At 44.5% G+C, this 21,922-nt stretch overlaps 2 protein-coding genes across 2 annotated transcripts in view; both read left to right on the top strand.

Annotated features, from left to right (window-relative positions):
- LOC144506814 (1-phosphatidylinositol 4,5-bisphosphate phosphodiesterase beta-2-like) overlaps window positions 1-12,763 on the top strand; it is an 82,609-nt gene extending 69,846 nt beyond the window's left edge. Inside the window, exons 16-20 of the mRNA XM_078233172.1 lie at window positions 685-809; window positions 4,202-4,356; window positions 8,349-8,516; window positions 11,245-11,344; window positions 12,142-12,763. Of these exons, the coding sequence (XP_078089298.1) occupies window positions 685-809; window positions 4,202-4,356; window positions 8,349-8,516; window positions 11,245-11,344; window positions 12,142-12,365 (772 nt within the window). The 3' untranslated portion in view covers window positions 12,366-12,763. The remainder of the gene's footprint in view (window positions 1-684; window positions 810-4,201; window positions 4,357-8,348; window positions 8,517-11,244; window positions 11,345-12,141) is intronic.
- A 3,150-nt stretch (window positions 12,764-15,913) lies between these two features.
- LOC144506902 (1-phosphatidylinositol 4,5-bisphosphate phosphodiesterase beta-2-like) overlaps window positions 15,914-21,922 on the top strand; it is a 33,359-nt gene continuing 27,350 nt past the window's right edge. The window contains exons 1-3 of the mRNA XM_078233255.1: window positions 15,914-16,075; window positions 17,339-17,408; window positions 21,336-21,389. Coding sequence (XP_078089381.1) covers window positions 15,914-16,075; window positions 17,339-17,408; window positions 21,336-21,389 — 286 coding nt within the window. The remainder of the gene's footprint in view (window positions 16,076-17,338; window positions 17,409-21,335; window positions 21,390-21,922) is intronic.

The raw sequence follows: 21,922 nt of genomic DNA, 5'->3' as shown, positions 1-21,922 counted from the left end.
TCTTCTATTGTAGCTGGAGTCACCTTTTGCCCATTTCATCCCCCTCCCTCATCCTTTCCCCTCTCTTCCTCTTTGTTCTTTTCACTCCACCCTTACCCGTCCAGCTTCCCCCCTCACCCGCCTCATCCCTATGTCCCATTCCCCCCACCCATCTCTCCTGTTGCTGACATCCCTATTCTCTTGTTACCTAAAAGGAAAAAACAGTTAATACCAGTATTCTCAGTTCCCCGTTTTACTGGTGTTCCATTTTAAAGTATACAAGACTAATTTAGACCAGTATTCATATTTCCCATATTAAAGCATACAAGAACAGATCAGACCTGCATCCTTATTTTCCCGTTTTACTGTTTTATCATTCTGGGTATACCAGTCGCTGTCACTCAGCAATGAAGCCTGAATCTATGCAGGAGCTGAGGAAGCAATCGAACTCATCCTTCACCTGTCCCCCTCCAGATCCTCACACTGTCCTATTTAAGCAATAGCCAGTGCTCCCCTGAATGAGCCTCCCATATTCCTTTCAATCTTCACATATATCATCAGCAACAGTGACTGTGGCCCAATCACAGCTTTCTCTCTATGGTTCTGCAGAATTCACTGCGACTGCATCAAGGAAGCAGCCTCCCATCTTCAGGAGAAACTGCCTGACATCTCACAGGTCTTTGAATTCCTATACACCTCCAACAGGTACAACAAGAGACAAATGAGTCGTATTTACCCGAAGGGGACGAGAGTGGATTCCTCGAACTACATGCCCCATGTCTTCTGGAATGCTGGCTGTCAGATGGTAGCTCTCAACTTCCAGACTGCAGGTGAGTGCTGGAGCAGAGATTGAACTCAGGCCTGGGCCCACTCAAACCTTCTTCAATAAGACAGGATCTACAGGCATTTAGAGACGCAAGGGCTGATTAGGATCTACAGGCATTTAGAGACGCAAGGGCTGATTAGGATCTACAGGCATTTAGAGACGCAAGGGCTGATTAAGATCTACAGGCATTTAGAGACACAAGGACTGATTAGGATCTACAGGCATTTAGAAACACAAGGACTGATTAGGATCTACAGGCATTTAGAGACGCAAGGGCTGATTAGGGACAGTGGAAAATCATGTCTCACAAATTTGATTGAGTTTTTTGAAGGGGTAACTAAGAAGGTAGATGAGGGCAGTGCAGTTGATGTTGTCTGCATGGACTTTAGCACGGCCTTTGACAAGGTACCACATGGTAGGTTGTTGCATAAGGTTAAATCTCACGGGATCCAGAGTGAGGTAGCCAAATGGATACAAAATTGGCTTGATGACGGATGGTTGCAGAGGGTTGTTTTTCAAACTGGAGGCCTGTGACCAGTGGTGTGCCTCAGGGATTGGTGCTGGGTCCATTGTTATTTTTCATTTATATTAATGATGGATGAGAATTTAGGAGGCATGGTTAGTAAGTTTGCAGATGACACCAAGATTGGTGGCATAGTGCACAGTGAAGGAGGTTATCTAGGATTGCAACGGGATCTTGATCAATTGGGCCAGTGGGCTGATGAATGGCAAATGGAGTTTAATTTAGATAAATGCGAGGTGATGCATTTTGGTCGATCGAACTAGGGCCGGACTTACTCAGTTAATGGTAGGGTATTGAGGAGAGTTATAGAACAAAGAGATCTGGCATACAGATTCATAGTTCCTTGAAAGTGAAGTCACAGGTGGACAGAGTGATGAAGAAGGCATTCGGCATGCTTGGTTTCATTGGTCAGAACATTGAATACAGGAGTTGGGATGTCTTGTTGAAGTTGTACAAGACATTGGTAAGGCCACACTTGGAATACAGTTCTGGTCACCCTATTATAGAAAGGATATTACTAAACTAGAAAGAGTGCAGAAGAGATTTATTAGGATGCTACCGGGACTTGATGATTTGAGTTATAAGGAGAGGCTGGATTGAGGGACTTTTTTCTCTGGAGCGTAGGAGGCTGAGGGGTGATCTTATGGAGGTCTATAAAATAATGAGGGGCATAGATCAGCTAGATAGTCAATATCTTTTCCCAAAGGTAGGCGAGTCTAAAGCTGGAGGGCATAGGTTTAAGGTGAGGGGGGAGAGATACAATAGGGTCCAGAGGGGCAATTTTTTCACACAGAGGGTAGTGAGTGTCTGGAACAAGCTGCCAGGGGTAGTAGTAGAGGCGGGTACAGTGTTGTCTTTTAAAAAGCGTTTAGACAGCTATATGGGTAAGATGGGTATAGAGGGATGTGGGCCAAACACGGGCAATTGAGTCTAGCTTGGGGGTTAAAAAAAGGGGCGACATGGACAAATTGGGCCAAAGGGCTTGTTTCCATACTGTAAACTCTATGACTCTATAAGACAAAGTTAACATCAGTCCCAGGGACTTTGGGTTCTTGGTAAGTCAAAGAAATTTACCCTAGAAGTTAGGAAGAGATTAGCAAGAAGAATTTACATTTACTTAGTACCAGTGTAAAACATCCCAAGGCTCTTCGTATGAACTTTATCAAACAGAAATTGACACCTGGTCACTTAAGGAGATATTAGGACCGATGGCCAAAAGCTTGATTTAAAGAGATTAGGTTTTAAGGAGGTCTTAAAGGAAGAGAGAGAGAGCTAGCAAGGTGGAGAGGTGTCGGAAGGGATTTCCACAGATGACAGTTTAGACGGCTGAAGATACAGCCATTAGTGATCAGAATTGGGAATGTCAAGAGACCAGAGGTGGAGGAGCACAGAGATCTCTGAGGGTTGTAGGATAAGAGAATTAATGAGATTGCTAATTAGAGATTAATCAAACAGAGTTGATTAATACCATGAAGGAGATTAATGAGAGGATTAATCAAAGATTAACAAGCGGTTGAAGGTTAAAGAGCCATTTAACTAGAGATTAACCAGATAAAATCATTTAATTAAAGAGATTGATAAGAGTGGTAATGACTGATTATTATAAGTTTAAAAATGCACAACATTTTTAAGTAAATATGAATGATGTTAATGATTGATTATTGGGAGAGAATAAGAGATTAATCTGAGGAATGAGGTGAAGAGAAGGATTAGAGCAACAGATTAAATAGAGTTAGAAGGAGCTCGTTATAAATGAGATTACCAAAATGGCTAATTAAAATTAGCAAAAGATAATGATGAGGGGTAAAACAAGATGGATGGACTTGAGCATTAATGAGAGATAATTTGGACATTGTTTTTGTTTTTCCTAGTTTAGGTTAATGTAACATTAACATTTACACATGTATATTCATTGAATTATAATATACTAGAAATGGTCGGATTCAGAGTACATCAAAATTTCAATCAACAAATCACTGAGGCAGGATATCAGCATTTTGAAGAACATCACTCATAGCAAGAAGATAGCAATAATCTGATACTTCAATGTGTGCACAGAAAGTCAGCCAATCTTAATTCCTTTACATTTATGCACTACCATTCAAACCTGATAGAGGATCTTCTGATATCCTCTGATATTTTCTGATGTCCTCTGATGTGGTATCCACTGATACTGACCATGTCTGATACAGGATCCTCTGATACTGACCATGTCTGATACAGGATCCTCTGATACTGACCATGTCTGATACAGGATCCTCTGAGACTGGCTATGGATTTGATACAAGGTCCCATGATACTGACCCTCAATCTATTATTACTGGATCCTCCGATACTGACTCTGGTTCTATTACAGGATCCCCTAATACAGACCCATAATCTGATACTGGATCCCCTGTAATTCAGAATCCCTTCTGCTCTGCCAGATAACATGATGGCCAGAATTTTCCCGTCCTGCCCACCACAACAATCGTAGAGGGTGGGACAGGACCATGCAAAGGGATTTTCTGGTCTTGGGGTGAGCGTGGCCAGAACATCCCACCCAATGACTCCCGTGTATGATCTGTTAGAAAGCCAAGGGCCATTCACTAACGAAGAACTGACAATTGATGATGCACCATCAATCGAGCAAAGACTAGTTTGTATGCAAGAACAAATAGGCTTTTATTAGCAAAAGACTTGGAGCACACCCATGCCGATGAACTGGTCCAGACTGAGGCAGTGGGGTGGGGAGCAGTCGCCTTTATACCTGGACCAGGGGGGGGGGGAGGAGTCTCGGGTAGGGCCGGCAGGGATGTGTCCAGGCATGTCACATATACAGGTAATAAGCTAACAGTGGTTTACCACAATTGATTTCTCTTTTTTTCCTTCAGATTTGCCTATGCAACTGAACAGCTCATTCTTTGAGATCAATGGGCGGAGTGGTTATATTCTGAAACATGAGCTGCTACGCCGCCTGGAGAAGACGTTTGACCCCTTCACTGCTGATCGGATTGATGTTGTTGTGTCAAACACTGTATCCATTTTGGTAAGGTTTGCATTGATTCCAATTAAATCCACTCGAGATGAATGCAGCACTCCTCACATGTGGGTAACAGGGTGTTAACGTGAAGCCCATACTCAAACACTACATTCCTTGTTTCCCTTGTTCTGCTCAACAATTCAAGATCTTAACCTGGATCATCAGGTCAGTCACACAGTGACATGTAATAATTTGAAGGGCACACCGCCAACGTGATTTGGAAATGTTTCAAACAAGTAATATTCAACTTGAAATATTGAGAGGGATTTTCCCATCCTATCAGGAGCAGGCGGGACTGTAATGGGTTTTAAACAAAAAGAAAAAAGATGTGGTTTACACACATAGGGGGCAATTCTCCCAAAAGTGCTGAACTGGCGAGAAAACTGGTGTAAATCACGACTGTTTTTTCGGTTAACTTCAGACCCGAATCTCCCACACTCTGTGCAATGCAGAGGTCACAATTATGAATCTCATTATAAGCTCTGAGGGCGGGGCCTATTCATGGCGGAGTTCCGGGCCTCTGCGCATGCGCAGTGGCCTTGATCTGTCAGTCTCCCCATTTGCTGACTAGCCTGATCGCTGGCCAGCCTGGGACTCCTGCAATGTTGCCCCCCCCTCAGCCCCCCTCCACTGCCTGATCGCGGCCCCACAAGCATTTCCGGGCCAGCCCCAACTGCCAGGGTGCCCATGCCCAGGGGGCACCACCCCCCACCGCCCAACCCCCTGGGGGCTCCTAATTGCCCCCCCCTTCACTCCGGCAGGGTTTCCCGCTAGTTGCCCGCAAGTGGGGAGCTACTCTAAACCCCGCTGGAGTGAAATGTTCCTGACAGGGTGGGAGATGCTATCGGGCCCGGAGAATTCAGTGCCGGGCCTGATAATAACATTTAAAATACATTTTTAAAAGATTTAAATTACTTACCTCTCTTCCTGCCGGTTTCCAACGAGGTCCCGACTGCGTCTGTTCTCCGGCTATGGGAGACGCGCATGCGTTCCCGATGGTGGCCAACAAAATGCGCATGCGATCCCGCAAAATGGCCAACACGCGATTCTCCCATCCCGATGCGCCAGAAAATGTACCAATTGGGCCCATAGATTCAAACTAAGAACAATCAATTTACTGAAGGAGCTGTTGCCTGTACAAAATGGAAAATAAAACTAAACAGGAGCCTGTGAAGACCCCAATTACATTCCCATCAAATCATGTGACTGGCTCTTAAAGCAATCATGCAATCACTTAAATATATAACAGGGTTGGGAAAATTTGGCAATCATTCAAAAATAAGTTTACTGCTGGTCTAAAAATAGATCGCAATTGGCCACTCGCGACGTTCATGGTGGGTCGGGTAGACCGTCACGCCATGTTGGGAACTACATTTGCATGTTTTTAAATGTCCTGAAAACTCATCAACAAGCCAGCTTGCCAGAATCTCACACCCACTCCAGATCAAAAGGCCACTGTTGTAAAGTGAAAGGTGGGTAAATGTATCCTGACAAACCTTAACTGGTTTGTAATTAGCCTTTTTCACTCAAGTGCGTTACACTGTGAGATAGACAAAGGGGCCAAAAGTCCTGAAGGTCCAACACAACTTTATTGAAGACTTTATCAGGGAAAAACACCATTCAATCTCTTCACAGGACTCTTCAGCAAACAGTCTTAAATCTCTAAGTGAACAATCACAAATCTACACTAGCTATCTACTTCTAACATGACCTTTTGAGGATTCGCTATGCCCCTATCCACACTCTATCACTATATTTGAATTGTTTGTCTGAAAAGACTGGTAATACCCATTCAGAAGGCTGGGACAGGCTGTTCCCCAGTCTTTGAGCGTTGGCTGATGTTTCAAGGTCCGTAGTCATTGATTTGGACTTCCCCTCTTGTCTAGGGCTGGTTCTGGTCTTTAGGTTGTCTCACCGGGGTGGTCTTCTGGGTCTGGTCAGTCTGATGATGGTCCCAATGAGGTACCAGGAGCTGGTGATGCTGTGCTGCTCGGCTGCCAGTTGAAGGTCCTCTCTGGCGGAGCAGTTGAAGCAAGTGCAAAAAGGCAGAGAGAGAGAGAGAGAGAAAGCTAGGACTCCAGTTCGCTCCCCTCATGCTTTTCCGCAAGGTTCTGTGGCCTGTGTCCATTCTTGTCACATTATGCCTCTGGCCTCCTACTGAGCTGGGTGCCATCCAGTCTACATAGCATTCATCAAACAAACCAGCTGCCCCAACTCCATGCTAGGTTGCGCAGCCAAGATCAATAGGAGCTGCAGGGGGTTCAGAGTCATGGCTCTCCACTGCAGACTAGGAATAAGGTCAAGATGCAGTAGCAGACCTTTAAGGAAATATTTCATAATACTCAGCATAGCTGCATTCCAGTGAGAAAGAAAGACTATGAGAAAGGTGCACCATCTGTAACTAACTAAGAAAGTTAAAGATAGTATCAAATTGAAAGAAAAGGCATACAATTCTGCAAAGGTTAGTGGCAGGTCAGAGGTTGGACAGAACATACAAAAAAAAGAAAAGAATGACTAAAAGAATAATGAGTATGAGAGTAAGCTAGCAGGAAATATAAAAACAGATAGTAAAAATTTCTGCAGGTATTTAAAAAACGAGAAGAATAAATAAAGTGAGCATTGATCCTCTAGAGAGTGTGTCTGGAAAATTAATAATAGAACATAAGGAAATGATGGGTGAATTGAATGATATTTTCACTGTCACTGTCGAGAATATAAATAACAGTCCAGAAATAATTGTGAATAAAGAGAGAAAGAGAGGGAGGAAGTTAAATGATTAGAACTAAAAGCTGACAAGTCTTCAGGCCTTGCTGGACTTCATCCTTGGATCTTAAACAAAGTGGCTGCAAGGATAATAGATGCATTGGTTTTGATTTTCCAAATTTCCAAGATTCTGGAAAGGTATTTTCAGATTGAAAAATAACAAACATAACTCCTCTATTCTAGAAAGGAGGGAGATAGAAAACAGGAAACTACAGGCCAGTTGGTCTAACATCTGTCAGAGGGAAATGCTGGGATCTATTATGAAGGAGGCTATAGAGAGCACTTAGAAAATCTTAATGTAATTAGACAGAGACAGCATGGGTTTGTGAAAGAGAAATCAGGGTTGACTAATTTATTAGAGTTCTTTGAGGAAGTAACAAGCAACGTTGATAAAGGGGAATCTACAGAATGTGCTGTATTTAGATTTCCAGTAGGTCTTGGACAAGTTGCCATGTCAACGGTTACTACAAAGTGAAGAGCTCATGGTGTCGGGGGTGTCCCCTGGACAGGAGATTGACTAGCTAAGCGGAGAGTAGGGATAAATGAATCATTTATGGCTCAGCTAGGTGTAACTAGTGGAGTCCACAGGTTTCAATGCTGGGCCTCATTTATTTATAATCTATACCAGTGAACAGGTGCCGGAGTGTGGCGACTAGGTGCTTTTCACAGTAACTTCATTGCAGTGTTAATGTAAGCCTACTTGTGACGCTAATAAATAAACTTTTAAAAACTTTAAAACTTTAAAATTTTGGGGTCTCCCAGATGAGTTTTTTTTCTCTCAGAGGGTCATGAATCTGTGGAACTCTCTTCCCCAGAGAGCAATAGAGATCGAGCCATTGATTATTTTTATGGCAAAGGTAGATAGATTCTTGACTGACAAGGGAGTCAAAGGGTACACGGAATAGGAAGAAAAGTGGCGTGAGGCCACGCTCAGATCGGCCATGATCTTATTGAATGTTGCAGCAGGCTCAAGGGACTGAATGGCCTACTCCTGCTCCTAATTCATATATTCGTATGTGTGTTGATGAAGGTAGCTACTCATTCTATTTTGAAAAAGATTAAATCGAAACTCTAGAAGTTGGTGCCAGACTCCTCTATGTTTCCTGACATTGACCATGGGACCTCTGGCAGCTTTTTCAATGTACCGAGCACTTGAGTGTGTACATTATGCATCACAATTCCTGCAGCTGTTTCCAGGCATGAACCAAATTAATCTTCATTGTTTCCCGTTACAGATTATATCAGGACAGTTTCTATCGGATCGTAACTCTAAATTCTATGTTGAGGTGGAGTTGTTTGGGCTCCATCATGATCCTAAGCGGAAATACAGGACAAAGCTGAACACTGAGCAAAATTCAATCAACCCTCAGTGGAAGGACGAGGAAACCTTTGTGTTCGAAAAGGTAAAATGTAGCACGCACTCAATGCTTCCTGCCTGACAGGCCCTCAGCTGTATCTGTTCCATTTCCTGCACTACTGCTCTCACCTTCCCCTTTCTCCCAGAACCATGAAAGGTTTTCCTTTTCCTCACCTTGCACCCCACTCGCTCCCACATTTTACGAATCATCGTCCACTCTTTCCATCTACTCTAGTTTCCACCACAATATACATCTTTCCTCCCCTTTCGACATTCTGAAGCACCTCACTGACAGATTCTGTGTTAAACGCAAAATACTGTGGATGCTGGAATCTGAAACAAGAACAGAAAAATGCTGGAAAATCTCAGCAGGTCTGACAGCATCTGTGGAGAGAGAGGAGAGCCAACATTTCAACTTTAGATGACCCTTCGTCAGAGCTGAGTACTGGCTTCGTCTAAGTACTGGGTTTCCTTTGCGACATGTTGCTCCACTCAAGTCACCCACAACACCCCCTCTCCTTCCCACAGCACTTTTCAATCCAAGTGCAGGATATGAAACATCTTTCCTTTTACCTCTTCTCTCCTCACTGTCCAAGGCTCCAAGCATTCCCTCCAGGAGACACAGTGGTTTGTGTGTACTTTGTTCAACTTAGTAGACATTATTCACTGCTCATAAGGTGTTTGCTACAATGGGGAGGCCAAACTTAGACTGGATGATTTGTTTGCACAACACATCAACTCAGTCTGCAAGAGTGACCAGTTGCCTGTCATTTTAATTTGCCGTTCAACTCCTATGCTGACCTCTCTGTACTTGGCCTCCTGCACCTACGCTCTTCCTAATGAAGAGAAAATGTCTGCCAATACTCTGTTCGCAGTTCTCTCACCTCTGAATCACAAGCTTCCAGTTTCAGGTCCCACTCCATCGTTAAAACAGAGGATCTGGTCTTTATCAGAATGCTGTCTTTGGGAGTTTGCTGTGTACAGATTAGCTGCCTTAGTTTCTATGTTACAACAGTGACTACACTTCAGAAGTACTTCATTAGTTGTAAACCACTTTGAGACGTCCGATAGTTGTGAATGGTGCTATATAAATATAAGTCATTCTTTCTTTCTAATGAATCTCAACGTAAGCTCAAGGAACAGTTCATCTTTCGATTAAGCACTTTACAAACTTCCAGGCTCAACTCTGAGTTCAAGAATTTCAGATCATGACCATAATTTTCAGGCAGCAGCTTTTGGTGATGATTCCACTTTGCTGTTTACCCCTCATCTAGATTCAATTTCTTATAGAATGGTTACAACACAGAAGGAGGCCATTTGGTCCCCTTTTTCAATGCTGGACCTCTGGTGCCAACCCCCTGTCTTTTCCACATAGCTCTGCATGTTTTCCTTTCCAGATAATGATCTAATTCCCTTTGGAATCCCACTCACTGTGTAAAAAGAGTTTTACTTCATGTCACCATTGCTCCTTTTGCTAGTTACCTTAAATCAGTGTCCTCTGGTTCTCATATCTTTCCATCAATGGGACCAGTCTCTCCCTATCTGATTTTGAACACTACCTCTTTCAAATCTCCTTTCAATCATCTCTTTTTCAAGGAGAGCAGTCCCAGCTTTTCCAATTTATCTGCACAAATGAAGTTTCTCAGCCCTGGAACATACTCGAGAATCTTTTCTACACTCTCTCTAATGCCTTTTCATCCTTCCTAAAGTGTGGTGCTCAGAATTGGATGCAATACTCTTAGTTGAGGCTGAACAGTGTTTTATAAGGCTTTAACTTTAATGCTCTTGCTTTTGCACTCTCTTTATAAAGTCCAGGATGCTGTTTGCTTTATTAACCACTCTCTTTGTTTTTCGACTTGTCCCAGTCCCATCTCCTTTTGTCATTTAATCTCTCCTGTCTTCCACACTATCACAGACCCTCGCTTTAGTTACTTCCTGTCCTTCTTTAGCGACTCTTGTGCTTCCTTCAAACCTGTTACATCTCTGACTTTTTCCAATTGTGATAAAAAGTTATCAATCTGAAATAAGTTTCTTTCTTTTTGCAATAGAGACTGGCTAGCTGCAGGCGCAAATCCCGTAATGGCTGCTGAATCTCATGAGAGACCTAAAATGGGACAGCAAGGGTGCAAAAATTATTAGCATACATTATTTTATTTTATTTTTTATACTTTTCCAATTCAATCAAATCAAATCCAATTCAGAGTCTCAACAAGTTGAGACATTTCAGATCCAGGCTGACAAGACAGGGCGAGCGACCAAACCACCCTGTCCTGGGCCTGATCTACATGAGCCAAGCTGATTGGAGAAGGGGGAGGTTCCTCCTCCAAGACTTGAGCTCATTTGCATCTTAGCCAAAAGGCCGAGATGCCGCTTTTAAAAATTGCTTCATATGAAACATATGAAGCTTCAGTGTAACCTAATGACCTCAACCAAGTGCGGCCGACCATGGGCTGCCGACCATACTACACTTGATCTCAGCCAAAAGGCCGAGAAGCATACATTATAATATATTTAAATATCATTAGCGGGCTTAACACTGCTACTTTGGCTCTCAATACTGTCTCACCCAGCTGGTGTGATGTCACACCAGTGTGAAACACCTTTGGTTTTCAAAAATGACAACCAGTCATGATGATCACATCGGGTAAATATAATCCCTGGGTGATGACGGACATGCTGGGCCAAGTTGGCACTGCCAGGGTGGGCCCATGGGGTTCCTGGCATCTGGTAGTAATCGTCAGGCGCAATTTAACAGGCTATTTTCTGACTTTCAGATCCTTGTGCCGGAGCTGGCTTCCATAAGAATTTCCACTTTTGATGATAGTGGAAAATTTATTGGGCACAGGATTCTTCCAGTTACTGCTCTTCAAACAGGTAACCTAGGCACTGTTGTTTCCCACAATGTAGTATGGACCAATCAAATCACCTGACTGTTGGAGGCAATACATGGACAAAACCCACACTCTTAAACCACATTACAGAAACTTATCTCACACTCCTGAACCACATTACAGGAACTTATCTCACATTCCCACACCTCCTTACATTGGCATACCCCATGCTCCCTAACCCATTACATAGACATATCCCACACTCCCGAACCACATTACACAGACATATTCCACACTCCCAAACAACATTACATAGATACTACAGTTTCCACAATGAAGAATGGACCAATCAAATCACCTGACTGTTGGAGGCACATGGACATAGCCCATGCTCCTAAACACGTTACATAGACAAATCCCACACTCCCAAACCATGTTACATAGACATATCCCACATATCCCAAATCAACATTACAAAGATTTGTTCCACATTCCCAAACCTGGGTACGATACACTTTTGGAGAGTTAGTGTGGACCCGATGGGCCAATGGCCTCCTCTGCACTGTAGGGATTCTATGAGCCATGTTACATAGGTATATTCCACATTCCCGAACTATTATGTAGACATATCTGACATTCCTGAATGATATTAGATGATAATAGCCAGCACTCCCAAATCACATACATGGACATATTCTACACTGCTGCACCACATTACAGACTAATTTATCCCACTCCTTCCTCTCCCCTCCCTTCTCCCATCCCTAAGTGTCACTCTTAGATCCACGCTCCCTTACTGTGCTATGTATTACTGATTGAGATGTGGCTTCTCTCCTGTAGGATATCGTCATATTGGCCTGCGGAGTGAGACTAACCAGCAGCTCACCATGCCGTCTCTGTTTGTTCATATTGAAGTGAAGGACTATGTGCCTGACACTTGGGCAGGTATGGTGGAACATCAGACATCAAACTCAATCCTTCTCCTCAGCTTCTCACTGCAACTGCAACACTTGCAGGCTCCAATCTCTTTTCTAACCTGTAGTGCACCTGCTCGGGACTGTTGATGGGACAATGTAGAGAAAATTTTACTCCGTATTAATCCATACTATATCTGTTCTAGGAATGTTTGATGGGATAGACAGTACAGTGAGAGCTTTACTCTATCTAACCAGTACTGTAACTGCCCTAGGAGTGTTTGATGGGATAGTATAAAGGGAATATTACTCTGTAACTAACTCATGCTGTATTGTAGTATGAAGGGTTACTAGATGGGACATACTAGTGTATTCCATAGATGATGATGTAGCACTGATATCAGGCAGTCATGTATCAGGTAAACCAATGTGTGGACAGGTAGCCTTGAGAGGAGATGTGACTTCCCTGTAACCTACTGTAGTAAAGTCAAAGGTGACTCATTGTGGCTTCAACAAAGAACTATTTATTATTAATAAAATATTTAGACAAGAAAAGGGTCTGACAGAACTAATACACAAGTCTATTTTCTTCTCCTCCCTGGCTCCAACTGAAGCTCCTCCTCATCCCTGGATGCGCGCCTGATTGGCTTGGCTTCCTGCACAGCCTCTCCATTGGTTTGGCCTGATCGTGTGGTCCTCAAACAATCACCCCCTCCTTAAAGGGGTGATGTTACCATATTCACCACGTGCATGCTGTAAATAGGGTAACTACGCTAGTTTTTAAATAAATACCCTGAATTGTCTACAGCTCTTCCTTGTTAGACTGCTGGCCTAGCACAGGTTACAACATAGTAGCAGCTTTGCAAATGTATAATGGGACATTGTAGGAACATAGAAGATAGGAGCAGGAGGAGGCCATTTGGCCCTTCGAGCTTGGTATGGCTCCTGCTCTGCCCAAGACTGCAAGAAACTACAAAAGGTTGTGGATGTAGCCCAATCCATCACTCAAACCAGCCTCCCATCATTAACTCTGTCTACACATTCCCACTGTGTTGTAGGTAAAAATACCTCCGAGTCTATTCGTCGGTCAAAATACAGTGGTTTATTTGCACAATTGTGGGAGACCGTCCGATGCCTAACATGGCCTCAGACTTCTCAGCAAATACAGGTTAAAAATATATATTTATACCCCCCCCGTCACATCTGCAGTTTCCCAGGCCTCACAGGTTCCCAGGCTGTGGCTTGTCTTCCATCGTGTGAACCTTGCTGCCTTGGCGGTTTCTTCACAGTTGTCTCAAGGCCATGACTGCTGTTCTCTGAAAACAGGTGGGGTATCTTACTAACGTACAAGGTTACAGTCTCGTACAAACAAGTTAATTGGCATACAACAATTTATATATGTTCATCGGTACTTTTATAATGTATATCGGTACAGGTTATGATGAATATATATGAATGTATCATTATACAATCACAGAAGGCCTCCATGTAGGCTTCTACTGTTACACAGCGGTACATATTAAAGAATACAAAATGGCTGGGTTAGCCACATTCCGGAACAGATTAGCCGGGAACAACATACACTTGTATACCACAGCTACTACTCTTATCTGTTCTTGGATACATGAGCATGAAAACACCCTAACGTAAACGTAAAGAGTGCCTTTGGTACATTGGCCTTTATAAATCGGAGTATCGAGTATAAAAGTTGGAGTGTTATGGTAAGGTTATATAATAAGAAGTTTAACAACACCAGGTTAAAGTCCAACAGGTTTATTTGGTAGCAAAAGCCACACAAGCTTTCGAGGCTCTGAGCCCCTTCTTCAGGTGAAGGGGCTCAGAGCCTCGAAAGCTTGTGTGGCTTTTGCTACCAAATAAACCTGTTGGACTTTAACCTGGTGTTGTTAAACTTCTTACTGTGTTTACCCCAGTCCAACGCCGGCATCTCCACATCAAGGTTATATAAGGCATTGGTGAGGCCGAATTTGGAGTATTGTGTACAGTTTTGGTCACCTAGTTACAGGAAGGATGTAAATAAGATTGAAAGAGTGCAGAGAAGGTTCAAAAGGATGTTGCCGGGACTTGAGAAGCTGAGTTACAGAGAGAGATTGAACAGGTTGGGACTTTATTCCCTGGAGCGTAGAAGATTGAGGGGAGATTTGATAGAGGTGTATAAGATTTTGATGGGTATAGATAGAGTGAATGCAAGCAGGCTTTTTTCGCTGAGGCTAGGGGAGAAAAAAACCAGAGGGCATGGGTTAAGGATGAAAGGAGAAAAGTTTAAAGGGAATATTAGGGGGGCTTCTTCACGCAGAGTGGTGGGAGTGTGGAATGAGCTGCCGGATAAAGTGGTAAATGTGGGGTCACTTTTAACATTTAAGAAAAACTTGGACGGGTTCATGGATGAGAGGGGTGTGGAGGGATATGGTCCAAGTGCAGGTCAGTGGGACTAGGCATAAAATGGTTCGGCACAGACAAGAAGGGCCAAAAGGCCTGTTTCTGAGCTGTAATTTTCTATGGTTCTATGGTTCTATGAGTTCTACAGTGTTTCTCACACAATCTCTAAATATCACAGAGTTCACTTTGACACTTTGAGTATTAGAATTCATTAACCCATTCCCATCTTCACGCTGCCTCGGCAAAGCAGCCAGCATAATTAAGGGCCCCCCACACCCTGGACATTCTCTCTTCCACCTTCTTCCATCGGGAAAAAGATACAAAAGTCTGAGGTCACGTACCAACCGACTCAAGAACAGCTTCTTCCCTGCTGCTGTCAGACTTTTGAATGGATCTACCTTGCATTAAGTTGATCTTTCTTTACACCCTAGCTATGACTGTAACACTACATTCTGCACTCTCTCATTTCCTTCTCTATGAACAGCATGCTCTGTCTGTATAGCGCGCAAGAAACAATACTTTTCATTGTATGCTAATACATTGACAATAATAAGTCAAATCCAAAACTCAATAGCCTAATCCTGCTTTTTCCCCATAACCTTTGATCCCATTCACCCCAAGTGCTATATCCAGCCGCCTCTTGAATACACTCAATGTTTTGGCATCAATTACTTCCTGTGGTAATGAATTCCACAGGCTCACCACTCTTTGGGTGAAGAAACATTTCCTCACCTCCGTCCTAAATGGTCTACCCTGAATCCTCAGACTGTGACCCCTGGTTCTGGACTCCCCCACCATCGGGAATATCCAATGGGAAGGATGGATGCTTTATCATTCCATGCTGTAACTGCTCTGAGTGTTTTGGGCCCTCCAACTTTGAATGGAAGTGGGGGTTGGATCTAGAGATTGTGAGAAATCAATAGAGGAAGTCATAGAAATCATAGAATCCCTACAGTACAGAAAGAGGCCATTCGGCCCATTGATTCTGCACCGACCACAATCCCACCCAGGCCCTACCCTCATATCCCTACATACTTTACCCACTAATCCCTCTAACCTACACATCTCAGGACACTAAGGGGCAATTTTAACATGGCCAATCAACCTAACCCGCACATCTTTGGACTGTGGGAGGAAACCGGAGCACCCGGAGGAAACCCACGCAGACACGAGGAGAGTGTGCAAACTCCACACAGACAGTGACCCGAGCCGGGAACCGAACCCAGGTCCCTGGAGCAGTGAAGCAGCAGTGCTATCCACTGTGCTACTGTGCGGGTATATTTTGAAGGAAACACTCCAGGATGAATTTTCACAAAGCTGTCCATTTCTGCATCGTTTTGACCAGAATACTTGACACTGTGCTTGTCTTTGCAGATTTAACAAAGGCTTTGGCTGACCCAATTCAGTTTGTCTGCACATTAAACAAACAATCGGTGCAAGCGACATCAGCAGCAGATGATCAGGTATAAAGAGCAGGAAGGAAAACCGGGAGAGATGGGGAAGATATTAGAGGAAATAGTGAGAGACAGTGGGATTATAGGGGAAAAGATGAGTGGTGGAGTAATAGGGGAAAGGGCGAGTGACGGGGGCAGAATAGGGAAAATGGTGAGAGACAGGGGATAACAGGGAAATGGTGAGAGAGACAGAGGACAATAAGGAAACAGTGAGAGTCGGGGATTGATAGCAACATGGAGAATGGCGGATAATAGGGAAATGGAGAGAGATGGAGGGATAATTGAGAAATGGTGAGAGATGGCGGGGGGGGGGGATTAGAGGCAAACGGTGAGAGAAGTGGGGGATAATAGAGAAACGGTCAGAGGCGGAGTATAATAAGGAAACAGGGAGAGATGGAGAGATAATAGGGAAACAGTGAGAGAATAAGGGATTATCGGGAAATGGTGAGAGAGCGGGGATAATAGTGAAACAGTGAAAGGGAGAAGATAGGGAAACGGTGAGAGATTGAGGGATAAGAGGGAAATGGTGAGAGATGGGGAGATAAGAAGGACATGGTGAGAGACGGGGGTATTATAAGGAAACGGTGAGAGACAGGGGAATAATAGAGGAACCATGAGGGGGCATAATAGGAAAATGGTGAGAGATGGTGGAATAGGGAAACAGAGGGAGATGGCGGGATAGTAGAAGTATGGTGGGAGATGGGGGGGACAATAAGGAAACGGTGAGAGACAGGGGGATAATGGGGAAAAGGTGATTGACAGGGGATAAATGGGAGAAATAGGATTGACCGGGGGATAATTGCAGAAACATTGGAGGCCGGGGTATAATAGAAGAATTGGGGTTCAAAATATATTGGCTTTGGCAGATGAAAGATGGGAATAAGAACAAGCCTCTCAGAATGTTGCCTGCCACCCGAGAACACGGTTAGGAAGCAACAGATCATTTGGATTCCAATGTGATAATGAAGAATGTCATGAGATTCCTTTTTCAGTAATACAGACCCCTTTAATGTAGGATTGTAACATACAGACTTCTTTAATATAGCACTGTAACATACAGACTTGTTTAATATAGCACTGTAACATACAGACCCCTTTAATGTAGGACTGTAACATACAATATGTTGTCAGACTATAATAGGATCAACATGTAATCACAAGTCCCATTAATATTGGATTGTAATATCTGACTACCATTCCTTTATGTTCTGCTTTAAAGGGGCTTGGGGAGGCTGAATGTTGTTGACACTTGGATCTGTCCATTCTTTGCAGGTTGTTACAGAGGAGAAAGCACAGATACCGGAGTGCGTCGATGGAGCAGTGGACACTAGCGAATCATTCAGTAAATAAATATCCCTCCACCTTTTATGGCTGACATTGGTCTCAGGGAAAAGTGGTTCAGTTTAAAAGGGGTGAGCTGGGACAATCCAGCATTTTTTAATTCAGGCTTTGAAGAAGAGTCATACTGACTCGAAATGTAAACTGTGTTTATCTCTCCAAAGATGATGCCAGACCTGCTAAGTTTAACCAGCATTTTCTGTTGCTTTTTCAGATTTTCAGCATCTACAGTATTTTACTTTTATTTTAAATTCATCCTCTGTTCGGCTGTTTCTACCCTAGCCTACCCCCCTCTCCTTTCTGTTGAACTGAGTGGATTTTGGAATGATTTTATAACAAAGGCAATCAGATGTTTCTAATATTTACGAGCGAATGGTTTGTAATTCAGGAGGTGACTGGTGGGGAACAATACACCATAGGAGAAGAGGAAGAATGCACTGTCCAAACCCTCAAAGGTGTCAAAAGGAAAGGGTTAAAGGCCATTACAGAGAAGAACTTGCAATAATATAGCACCTTTCACCATTGCAGGACATACCAATACTCTTTACAGCCAATGAAATACTTTTTGAAGTGTAGTCATTGTTGTGGCATAGGAAGCAGCCAATTTATGTACAGTGAGATCCCATGTACCACAATGCACACAATGACCAGGACACCAGGAGAGTTCACCTGCTCAACTTTAAATAGTGCCATGGGATATTTTATATCCACCTTAGGAAGCAGTTGGAGCCTTTTAATCCCTTGTCCATGAGCTAGCACCTCCAATAGTGCAGCACTCCCTGAGTGCTACTTTGGAGTGTCAGCCTACATATTGTGTTGAAGACTCTGGAGTGGGACTTGGATCCATAACTTTCTGTCACAGACGTAAGAGTGTTCGCCACTGAATCAAAGCTGAGAGGGGGTTGGAGCTGGTTGACAAGTTATTCCATCTGGGAGGCTGAAGGCAGAGAACTGAGGGTTGAGTAGGTGGATGAGAAAGGGCCACAGAGAATAAAGAAGCTACACTGGTTTGTTCCAACTGCATCTGTAATTATGGCACAAGACCACCCTCTGGTGTTGCTGATGAGAACTGTCAAGCACTCTGCTCAGCCAAAGGGCCCGATTTTACCATTGCGTTGCGCCTGTTTTCGGGTGCAAAAACTTGGTAAAGTCGGGCATGAGGCGATTAGCACGATTTGCGCCCTCGTCCGCGCAGATGCCCACTTTACCAAGGCCCGAAAATGACCGTGATCCGAACCGCGCCCGAAATGGGCGCAATGGCGATTTAAATGCATTTGCATGCATTTAAATTGAATTAATGACTACCCGCCCAACTTTACCTGCATTTCCCCCTTTACCATCGCGTTCGCCCATCCAAATTCGGCACGAAACAGACATGCTCGGCAAAGGTCTGTTTCAGGCGCTCCAGCTTCTGAAGAGATGAGTTCAGAGCTTCCAATGGCTCTCTGACTCAGATCCGCGGTTGGGGGGGAGGGAGGGAGGCGGATCAGATCATTCTTTGGTTGGGGGGGAGGGAGGAGGGCCAGACCGCACTCTGGTGGGAGAGGGGGTGAGGATGGAGGCCCGATCATTCTCTGGTGGGGGAGAGGGAGGAGGAAGGTCCAGTTGTTGTCTGGTGAGGGGTTGGGGGGGGGAGGGAGGATGGAGGCGGCCCAGATGTATCTCTGGTGGGAGGAGGGAGGACCGATCATTCTCTGTTTGGGGGGGGTTGGCAGATCACTCTCTGGTCGGAGGGGGGGGGGGGGGATAGGAGGAGGAGGAGGGAGGCCAGATCATTCTCTGGTGGGGTGGGAATGAGGGGACGGGGTGTCCGCTGCCACTCTGCGGGCGATCAGTGGGGGGGGGAGGGGGGGTCCACTGTCACTGTGCGGGTGATTGGTGGGGAGGCAGGGGGTCGTGATTGCTCTGGGTAGTAGGGGAGTGGGTGGGTAAGGGAAACAGTTACGTTGTGGGGGTGGGGCGATGTCTGTGGGGGCCATCGCTCCCGGGCCGTTTTATCCGTTTTTTGTGGTCCGGGAGCAATGTGACAGGGGTGCGTTTTTTCACAAAAATTTTCTCACTGCGCATGCGCAGTTGCAATACCGGCGCATGAAGTCCCGCCCACAGCATGATTCAGACTCGCGATTTTATTTCAGGCTAAGTGCACATGGGGGCGCCTGAGAGCAGTTTTCCAAGTCAAATCTCAATTGCACCCAGATTCAGCAAAGAACAAAGAAAATTACAGCACAGGAACAGGCCCTTCGGCCCTCCAAGCCTGCACCGACCATGCTGCCCACCTTAACTAAAACCCCCTACCCTTCCGGGGACCATATCCCTCTAGCCCTATCCTATTCAAGTACTTGTCAAGATGCCCCTTAAAAGTCACTACCGTATCCGCTTCCACTACCTCCCCCGGCAACGAGTTTCAGGCACCCACTACTCTGTGTAAAACATCTGCCTCGTACATCTCCTTTAAACCTTGCCCCTCGCACCTTAAATCTATGCCCCCGAGTAATTGACCCTTCCACCCTGGGAAAAAGTTTCTGACTATCCACGGCTCTCATTATCTTGTAGACTTCTATCAGGTCTCCCCTCAACCTCCGTCGCTCCAGTGAGAACAAACCAAGTTTCTCCAACCTCTCCTCATAGCTAATGTCCTCCATACCAGGCAATATTCTGGTAAATCTTTTCTGTACCCTGTCCAAAGCCTCCACATCCCTTTGGTAGTGTGGCGACCAGAATTGAACACTATATTCCAAGTGCGGCCTAACTAAGGTTCTACAAAACTGCAACATGACTTGCCAATTTTTAAATTCAATACCCCGGCCGATGAAGGCAAGCATGCCGTATGCCTTCTTGACTACCTTCTCCACCTGCATTGCCACTTTCAGTGACCTGGGTACCTGTACACCCAGATCCCTTTGCCTATCAATACTCTTAAAGGTTCTGCCATTTACTGTGTATTTCCTATCTGTATTAGACCTTCCAAAATGCATTACCTCACATTTGTCCGGATTAAACTCCATCTGCCATCTCTCTGTCCAAGTCTCCAACTGATCTATATCCTGCTGTATCCTCTGATGGTCCTCATCGCTATCCTCAAATCCACCAATCTTTGTGTCGTCCACAAACTTACTAATCAATCCAGTTACATTTTCCTCCAAATCATTTATATATATTACAAACAGCAAAGGTCCCAGCACTAATCCCTGAGGAACACCACTTGTCACAGCCCTCCATTCAGAAACACACCCTTCCACTGCTACCCTCTGTCTTCTTTGACCGAGCCAGTTTTGTATCCACCTTGCCAGCTCACCTCTGATCCCATGCGACTTCACCTTCTGCTTCAGTTTGCCATGAGGGACCTTGTCAAAGGCCTTACTGAAGTCCATGTAGACAACATCCACTGCCCTATCCTCATCAATCATCTTCGTCACTTACTCGAAAAACTCGATCAAGTTCGTGAGATACGACCTCCCCTTCACAAAACCATATTGCCTCTCACTAATACATCCACTTATTTCCAAGTGGGAATAAAGCCTGTCTCAAAGAATCCTCTCCAATAATTTCCCTACCACTGAGGTAAGGCTCACCGGCCTGTAATTACCTGGATTATTCTTGCTACCCTTCTTAAACAAAGGAACAACATTGGCTATTCTCCAATCCTCTGGGACCTTCCCTGTAGCCAGTGAGGATACAAAGATTTCACTCAAGGCCCCAGCAATTTCCTCCCTTGCCTCTCTCAGTATTCTGGGATATATCCCATCAGGTCCTGAGGACTTGTCTACCTTAATGTTTCTCAAGAACGCCAATACCTCCTCCTTTTTGATCTCAAAAAGCACTTCGAATCAAAATGGTAAAATCAGGCCCAAAGTCTGTGTTGGGGTGGCAAAGGCAGGGTTATATAGATGGACTGAAATCACAGTACCCAAACTATTTTGTTTTCTTCCAGCTCCCAACATTCCAACTTGCCTTGGGAATGATGAATCCTCTAAAGATGTGGCAGGTAAGTCGGTGGTCCAAACATTTATATCTGTTTTTAGTGCGGAAGGGATGAGGTTAAGGAAATTCAGGAAAAAAACTGAGAACTGATTTTTAAAAAATTTTGGACAGGCTCACCCACTTGTTGATTGGGAAAGCCTGCAGCAGAAAGACACAGTGGAGGAGCAGGTAGGGAGGCAAGGAGAGAACACGTCAGGTGGTGGGGATAAGATGGTTGGGGAGAGAAAGCGGGAGAGCTGGGGAAATGGAGAAGTTGATCGGGAGAGGTGTGTTTTACAGGATAAGATTGTTGTGCCTGGAGGAAACATTCCTCCTCTTCCAGGCCCACCAGCACTTACCTCATGGAATCAGCCTTCTTGACTCCTTTAAAATACCAAGGCTCCTGAGGCCTGGGAAATCTAGTTAGCGTAAAGAAAGTAACATTGTTAAAATGGTTGTACACATCTCCTTAAAAGATTTAAATGTCTGACCCACCACCTCAGAGTGGATTACTCACCCACATTCCTGTGCTTCCTCTTTGAAACCTGAGGTAGGTGA

This window comes from Mustelus asterias, chromosome 18 (assembly GCF_964213995.1).
Source record: "Mustelus asterias chromosome 18, sMusAst1.hap1.1, whole genome shotgun sequence".
Classification (NCBI taxonomy): domain Eukaryota; kingdom Metazoa; phylum Chordata; class Chondrichthyes; order Carcharhiniformes; family Triakidae; genus Mustelus; species Mustelus asterias.
The sequence above is the reverse complement of the archived record's forward strand: the minus strand, read 5'-3'. Positions and strand labels throughout refer to the sequence as shown.